The sequence below is a fragment of the Vigna radiata genome, chromosome 8 (assembly GCF_000741045.1).
Source record: "Vigna radiata var. radiata cultivar VC1973A chromosome 8, Vradiata_ver6, whole genome shotgun sequence".
In the NCBI taxonomy this organism is placed as follows: domain Eukaryota; kingdom Viridiplantae; phylum Streptophyta; class Magnoliopsida; order Fabales; family Fabaceae; genus Vigna; species Vigna radiata.
This window is the reverse complement of record NC_028358.1, coordinates 6778896-6788259: the sequence shown is the minus strand read 5'-3', so window position 1 is coordinate 6788259 and position 9364 is coordinate 6778896. Positions and strand designations below refer to the sequence as shown.

The 9364-nt window shown below is 32.3% G+C and overlaps 1 protein-coding gene across 1 annotated transcript; it reads left to right on the top strand.

Moving 5' to 3' along the window:
• LOC106770153 lies at positions 1-1640 on the top strand. Its single transcript, XM_014655976.1, has 3 exons — positions 1-630; positions 721-1446; positions 1551-1640. Exons 1-3 carry the CDS (start codon positions 1-3, stop codon positions 1638-1640), a joined length of 1446 nt encoding a protein of 481 aa, XP_014511462.1.
• Positions 1641-9364: the final 7724 nt, after the last annotated feature.

The window sequence follows — 9364 nt, the reverse complement described above, 5'->3', positions numbered from 1 at the left end:
ATGGCTGCCGATGGAACTGAGCAACATGTTACCTTGAAGCTTATGGTAATGAAAGGGAAAAAGAAGGTTGTCATTGCAGAGGCAGGGAAGGAGTTTGTGGATATTCTGTTTAGCTTCTTGACGTTACCTTTAGGAACCATTGCAAGACTTGTGCGTGAGGAGTCCAAGGTGGAGCCACCTGAACTTGCATTACTGAGAAGCCTCCATCAAAGCGTAGAGAATCTTGACAATGGGTATCTTTGCACAGATGCGTGTAGAGAAATGCTGCTGCGTCCCAGAAACTCCATGGAAGCTTACTGTAGGAGATTGAAGCTAAACATTGACGACACAGAACCCACGGAGTATTTTGTTTGTAACAACTTGATCTATTGTTCATACACAAGCCCAGTCTTGTTAAGCAGCTTCAAAAATAAACAATGCCGATGTGGCCGCATGCTGGCAAAACCGATATCTGCTGAAGCCTCTTGTGTCTTCGATGGTTTTGTTAAGAGTAATTCTCGTTTTATGATCACGGACGATCTGAAAGTTATCCCAAACTCAATGGATAAAATCGTTAATGTGCTGAAGAACAGTGGAATAAAAAGCATGTCTTCAGTAAACGTAATGTCGGTAAATATAACTAAAAATCAGGTTTGTTTAAGCTTTCAGTTTCTTAGGATTGTTTATTTAACTACTGCTTTAAGGTTGTGATGATTATTGTTCGAATTTTCCTTTTTATAGGTAATATATATGTTGAAATGTTGTTTGTACTCAAAGACAGTTTTGACTGATTTGTTCTTAGAAAAACTTCCCAGAGAGATATTACATAAAAGGGAAAGAATCGTTCCCTCTGATTTTAAAGCAAATGAAAATGACAGTGGTAAAATCACAGTGAAGATAATGCAGAGAAAATCTAATGGGAAGATAGTGTTTGCTGAAGGAAAAGAAGATTTTGCGAACTTTCTGTTTAATTTGCTAACTATTCCCATAGGAGGAGCAGTAGATTTGATGGAAGGGTGTTCTTGTGTTGGTAGTCTCGATGGATTGTATAATAGTTTTATTGATTTGGATGAAGATTATTTTACTACAAAAGTGAAGAATAATAAGTTTGTTGATCCTGTACTTGCTCCACAGTTAAAATTGGATAGTTTGCTACCTTTAACGTGCGACTATGTCCCCGAATATTTTTGTTACGTTAATATAATCATGGAAGATTACTATTTAACTTCCGTGTGCAAGTCATGCGTCCCATACTTGGAAAGGTGTGTTCCTGTAGAGTTTGTGGATTCCATATCTTATACAAATAACAATGATAAAGGATATTTAAAAGGACCGACAACGTATATGGTAACAGATGATTTGGTGGTGACGCCGTCGTCCTCCATTTCTGTTATGTTTTTGGTGAGCAGTATGAGCATTCCCGTTGATGACTTGCAAGAGAAAGTGGTTAGCATTGGCACGGAGGAGGTAATAGTCCTAACCAATTCATAGTGTAGTTTCTAAAATGCTTTTCATCTTTTCCATGAAGGAAAATAGTGGATTAACACAGTAAGTTTATGGTGTTGTTGCAGTGTGTGCGCATATTACAAGCGTCATTGAGCTCTACATCAGCCCTAACATTAGGTCTCAGCCACTTAACCGAAGTGAAGGAGGACAACTGAGTTGTATTTACTTCTACTCCTTCTATTTAGTGTCTTTTTGTTCATTTTCGGTAATTCTATATCTGCATTTAAGAATGTTTTGTTGTGGGACAAAGATTTTGCAGTTTTTCAGTAATTTCTGTGCTTTATTATTCTTTGATCTTTTTATTTTGATGTCTTCTTTACCTATGTGATATATGCTATCTTTTGTTTGCACCGCCAAGATTGATTTGGATCAAATGTTGTCGAGGTTTTTTTGTATATTTTTATCGTTTCGAAATATTACCTTTTTTATTTTATTAACTTTGGTAAGTATTTTAAAATCAATTTAGTAATATGAAAAACAAGTTTCATTTTTTGCTTTGTTGTGTGTTGATTTGGTAATTTTAAAATATAATACGTACATTTTTTTACGTAAAAATCCAACGTAGAAGTAAAGACGTAGTAACCACTTTATTCGTACTTTTAAAATTTAGTTTAGTTTATTTGTGATAAAACTCTGGTTTAAACCTCTTTTTGGTCCCTAAGTTATGAGTGGATGTTCGGTTTAGTCTCCGCTTTTAAAAATGTAAACCTTTAATTCCTAAGTTATAAAAAATATATCAAATGAGTCCTTTTTTTATGTTCATGGTCAAAGTACAAAGAGCAATCTAAAGTGTTGTTATTATTAAGAAACAAATCAGAGCAATCTAAAGATGTAGCAGTTGTTAAGAGAACACCAAAAACAGTATTTCAAGTTAAAAAAAGACTCATTTGATACATTTTTTATAATTTAGAGACCAAAGATTTACATTTTTAAAAACGGGGACTAAATTGAACATCTGCTTATAACTTAGGAACCAAAAATAGGTTTAAACCTAAAACTCTCATTAAACTTAGATGCATAATTGATAAAAAAATAAAAAGCTTATTTGCATAATAGAATTTTCTTCAGAAATACGCCTATCAATATAAAATTCTTTTATGGACTAAATTAAATGTTTACTATTAAAATTTTAAATGAGTTGACTCACACCATATCAGATCCAAATATACTCTTAACCATTAGGTGAGAGATGTCTTTTCCATAATTGAAAGTATTTTCTTAAAATCGCGAAATATATAATATAATGAAAAAAGAAATTGAACACTGAGCGTTTCTACGACATCAAAACTTTGTGTCAATATTTATAATTCAAATCTAATATTGATCTTTAGTGTATAGATTTTCTTTCATCACTATCTACTTAATTGAAAAAGGATGTTCTAAGTAATATTTTTCACATTCTAGTGTCAAAATTGGTTCTAGGTTTCATGAGTCAATTTGATTTTTGGACACTTTTTTCTTGAAATTATATTTATTTTAAGGTCTATGAGAACAAAACAAATATAGGCAAAAACAAAGTACAGATACATACGGTAGTACAGACAAGAATAAGTGTACTTTTTTAGAAAAGGGATAACGTTTGCTCTAAATATACTATCACCATCAATAATGAAAATAAATGAAAAAACACTGCTGCAGTTTTGACTTTTTATAATGTGATATGCTTCGTATTTCAAGCAAACGAAACATATAAAGATTTAGTGAAAATTTTGAAAATTTTATGAATTTATAGGTTCCACTTACAAAGAAACCAAAGTTACACATATGTTCTCTTTCAGTTCCTTTACAAATAGTATCTATAAATGCACAAAATTTTCAAAATTGTTTCTATATTTTAATTATTTCACCATGGCACATAGTTATAGGCATCAGGTTTTGCATAACCGAAGTCATTCATATGCTCTGCTTCGGTTGTTATAGAACCAGAGTCAAAAGGTTGAACAAAATTTCAAAATTTTTACTGAGTTGAAAGGTTTAGACTTTTTATAGTGGGACTGAGACCTATTATGGTTTACGCTTCAACTTTTCCTAATAACTAAAGCCTAAAACTCTGTCTAGGTTTAATTTTTGCGAAAATTTCACATTGGAGTTCATTTCTTCATTTCGTTAAAGCTTTTCTCTGCAAACACCATTGCTTCCACCTTGCAACAACTTCTTCTTCCTCCTCCGTTCATTCTCAGTTGAGACGACGAAGAGCTCTCTACTGTCTACCACCACCTTTTTTTCCTTTCTTAGGCACTTGTTGCCTTTCTTTGAAGGAACTCCATTCTCGCCGCTTCACGCTGCTGTTGAAGCCCACTTCGTGAGCCCTCCATTCTCGTCGCCGCTCAGCAAAATATTACACATGGCGTGTAAAGAAAGGGTTGCCTAAGTTTCCGAAAGCTAATTGATTATGAAATATGGATATGCGTTGGAGATGAAAAATCGATGAAAGTGGAAGTTATATGGCATTTTAGGTCATTATTGTGTGTTGTTTTTTTTATTTGGATTTGAAAGACACTTTCGATGTATCGCCAATTAGGAAGAATTTGATTTTAGTTTCTTATTTGGACAAATTACATTATTTGTATTTGTTTGGAACTAATGAATTCAAATTGTCTTTAATTTAAATGTTGTTGGAATCAATTCACCTTTTGCTAATGATAATCTATATATGCTTGATTTAACGATTTCTTATAGTGAATTCTTAAATATGGAATCACGTGGTACTAAGCATAAAATTGACTTCATAAACTTTGATGTTTGTGTTGAATGCATTAAAGGTAAACAAACCAAAACAACGAGATCAGGGGCTATAAATTCTATGATCCCAAATTAAAGATAATTGTTTAGATGGAAATTGTAAAATTCTTTGGGGATATTGAGTTTGGGAGGAAGAATATGGTTAGAGATTGTTTTAGAAGAAGAATCAATGACAATTCCAAATCGGATTCATATAGTTGCTTTTGATGAAGAGAGTTCAGAACCTCTAGCAAGTTCAGAATCTCTATAAGAACAAACTCAAGATGTTGAACCTTGCTTCATAAGCCAATATGTTTTTGGAGATCCATGAGAGAAAAGAGAAGTGTTATTCTTAGATGATTATGTGATATTTCTCCAAGAAAATGAAGAATTTAATGGTATGGTAAAATATGACCCAATCACCGCCTGTTAAGCCACGAAAGATCCTAATACAAAAAAATGGATTGAAGTAATGAAGGAGGAGATAAATCCACGCAAGATAATAAGGTTTGAGAACTTGTCCCATTAGAGTTAGAAATAGTTATTATTCTCTTTATTATTTAGGAATAGTTGAGTAGTAGAAATTGTCTCGTATGAAACAAAATTATAGTTTCTTACCTTAAGTAAACCTTAGGCATAATATCTATACCAAAATTTTGAAGACTTGTTCAAGCAAAATATTCTTCCTCAATAAAAAAAATGTGGGCGAAAATAGTTGTTCATCTTGGTCAGATTTTCGATCAAGCAAAAATTTGAGTGAGAATAATTTATCTTCTATGAGAGATTTTCATTGAAGTGACAAACTATAATCACTTAAACAAATTGGTCACTTAAACTAAATTCAAAGTGATGCAAACCCTTCCTCTCAGACGTGATTTTCACTCAAAGTATATGATATTTTTTGTATAAGTGAGGATTTTGACAGTTATATAATTATCAGAAATGACATGAATCGTATTTGAGACTTTTTATGTTGAAATACTTGATTGAATTTATAACGATATGTAATGGTGTGATATACATAGTGATGTATATTTTATGTAGATACTTATTATGATCCTTTTATGAGTGTATTGCTCCTGTGAATGTGTTTATCCTTGTGGGATGTGTGGTAAGGATATCTTAAACGATATTATGAAACATTAAACATGAAATTAAGAAAAAAAATATCTTGGTGATTTAATCACATAAATGAAAATCTTATATTAATTAGGAATAATATCAAATTGTAATATATATATATATATATATATATATATATATATAAAAGTGATGTGCAAATATTATTTTATAAATTAATTTTAAGATTACATTAGTCAAAAACTTACTAAGATAGTATCATTGTCGTATTAAAAGTCTTTCTTAGTGAGAATTCTTGATAATTATTATGTCACCACTAATGAACTCTACCATTTACAAATATTTAATCTTATGCTCATAATATTTATTCCTCAACACGATAAGATGTGTTAGAAATCCTACATACATTTCATTAAGATTTTGTTCAAAAATCACAATATTAGAATAACGTAGGGCAAGACACAATTAGACTATTGTAGCTCATATCCTCTAAGATGAACCATCATCAGGCCTTGTCGAGCAATACCATAACACTATTGAACATATGCCAACCACGTCGTCAACCACCACAACGTCCTCCTTTCACCTTGCGAGTGACCCACACAAAAACGCACCTTCATTGCACGCTCACCGTGAAGGAGATTAACCTCCTCGCACCCCCAAAGTAACCACCAGGAAGCCACCGTGATACAGACCAAGACAAGCATCGCGCTAACCCCTACATTAGATCCCGCAAAACCCAGTTGCTACAATACGCACATCCACTGCGACACTAGTGCAAAAACATTTAATATTGATGCTAAATAACTATGTTTATGCCAATAACGCAGTAATAAAAGAATTAGTTGCATTGTTGTAATTAAGTGTAACATTATAATAATGATTTTAAAGATGGTCGTCGTTATGATTGTAGAATTGAAAAATAACAATGATTCAAGGAGGAATCATTGTTATATAATTGAAAAATGATGACAGTTTCTTGTAAAAGTATCATTATATAGTCCGACATAAACTACATGACGCACCTACTAGGAATGCACCATGTCTTCAGAGACTTTAATTTAATTTTTATGTTTTATATGTATTAATCTATCTATCGTTCACTTTATTATCATGCATTTCCTATAAAAAAATTTAAAGAATAATTATAATGTATTTTTCATAGATTAATGTACCATATATATACATACAAGGGTCCTATAATTCCTCATCTATTAAAGGAATGACAGTTGCACAAATATGCATAAATTATGATAGTGCCTAAATTATAGCTAACACAATATTTAATTGCCTAATGTTTGCTACTAGAATATTTAACATATCTTAACTCCCCGACTCAAGTTGGAGCATGAATATCACACATTTCCAACTTGAATAGAGATTCATTAAATACTCTACNCAAGTTGGAGCATGAATATCACACATTTCCAACTTGAATAGAGATTCATTAAATACTCTACTTGACACTCCTTTGGTGAGAACATCAGCCAACTACAATTCTGATCTTACAAAGGGAAAGGAAATTATTCCAGCTTCAAACTTCTCTTTGATGAAATGTCTATCAATTTCCACATGCTTTTTTTTTATCATGTTACACATGATTGTGAGCAATTGCTATAGCCGACATACTGTCACACTACAAGCTCATAGTTTCATTTGGTCTAAAGCCCAAATCTGATAGCACATTTTTAATCCACAAAAGTTCACATACACCTAGTGTCATGCCTCTAAATTATGCTTCAGCACTAGACCTTGCTACAACTGTTTTTTACTCCTCCAAGTTATAAGATTCCCTCTTACAAAAGTAAGTATCTAGAGGTAGATCTTTTATCATCTTTTAAACCTACCCAATATGCATCAGTGTACCCTTCTACCTTTAAGTTTCCATTATTTGAGAATAAAATTCTTTTTCCAAGAGTGGACTTCAAATATCTTAAAGGCACTTAATCACAAGACACACTAAGTGAAAGTTTTTGTTTTATACACACTAGGTTTCTCCAAGTTCCTTTTCACAAACACGAAAAGTTTCCCTGAGACACACAACTATAATACTTTTAAGTGAAAAGTTCTTTTAAGTTAGGTTTAAGTTAAGTATTTATAGACTCTTACATTTGAAAATTAGGTCAGCAATCTAGGAGTCATAATGGTGCGTACAAAACTGAAAAGTCACTATTTTATTGCCTTTAGACGCCAGCTGCAGTCCCCCTTTAACATCCCAAAATATAGCTATAAACCATATCATAGTCGTTACATAAATAATAAAATAGAACAATTATCTAACTATAATATAAAGTATTATACTTTACAGTTATCCAAAATAACCATAGAATTTAAAACTTTATACATATACATCTAGGTATTATAAAAACTATACACCTTATTATACTAACTAAACTAAGTTGTTGCGTCTCCACCATCCAACGCCTGCTCCAGAGACGCCTATCACTATTATTTACCTACTTTTCTTACAACGCCATATTGAACTTACAAATTTTGGTAGTTAATGCATTATGTTAAAATCATTGGGATATATTTTTAGTGAACTTTGTGACTCTTAGTCATTCTTATGTCAATGTGATGTATTTAATACTAAAAACTTTTATTCAATGCCCAAGACACTCATCTTTGATCTGTTAGCATTATTTTAATTATAGAATAAATATTATAGCATTTTAAGTTTCTATTTTTTTGGAACATAAAGTGATTAAGCCATTATTTTTATCATTTTTAACTGCATAGAGGTTATGGAGCAATTATTATATTGTTTGAAGGTAAAGCCCAGCCCATTATTTTTGAACATGTGATGGCCAGATTTTATATAAAGGGAATGAGTTACTCTCAGTTTTGATCACTAAACCTACTCCTTTATTCAGAGAAAACCCACCATCGAGTTTTGAGTGAGTTAAGGTTTAGAAAACAAAGTTGTCTCTGTGTTGGGATTACAAAATTGCAATGGCAGGAGGTACACACATTATTGCAAATTATTGCACATTATTTTTGCTTTCGCTGTTCTTGATCTGAATGTGTTACTGTGATAATAATATAACATGTTTAGATCAATTTTATACTCTGCTATTTCATCAATCTTGCTTCCGCTGTTCTTGATCTGAATATGTTACTGTGATGTTAATATAACATGTTTAAATCAATTTTACTCTGCTCTATTTTTATCATTTGGTATCAGAGCCGGTTCATTTCTCTGCCTTGCATGTTTTTCGTTGATTTGGATTTTATATTTATGGACTTTATTATTTTGATGCTTTTAATCCAAACAAAATTCCCAAATTAACATTAAACTTGATTACAACTTTCTTGTAATCTTAAACGAAGCTTTTATATTTAAAAGCGAAAATAAAATTAAAATTGGATCAAGAGGATCTGTCTAAAGCCGATGAACAGTTTCTGTCTGTTCGTTTTTTATTTCTCTCACGTTTCAGGATTTTGAAAAAATAATTTTGCTTTTCTTCATCTCTTTAATATAAAGAGGAACCCCTGTTTCTGCGTTTCAGCTTTTGGGTCAATTCATGACCTGTTACAGTATTGTTATTTTTTCAACCCTGCATGTCTCCCATCATCTTTCCCCTCTGGGAAATTTGCAGGCTTGGTAAAAGACAATTAATCTTTGAACGTGAACGAAGAAGAAGAGAGGAAAAAGAACTCTCGTGCTTGGTGAACGAAACAGGGTCTCCCCCTTTCCCCTCTCTACCTTTCACTTTGGGCTTCTCGGCCCAATTCTAAAACTAATTTGTAATAGGGTGTTACTCCCTCCACCTCCCCACAAATTTGTAATCCCAAAATTACCTTTTTAAATTTTAACTTTTTTACTTTTAATTACCAAACCCATCACTTTTACTCTCTCCCTCACACCCCCCCCCCAAAGCCTTCTTTTACTCTCTCTTTGTTTTTGTTCTTGCTATTCGTGGTGCGGTGGTGGTTCGTGGTGCGATGGTGGTTCTTATTGTTCGGGGGTCACGGGGTTGGGGGGTTGGGTAAGAAATTCAAATTCTCATCTCATGAGTCATATCAAATTTTCATCTCATGAGAAATTCAAATTCTCATCTCATGAGAAATTCAAATT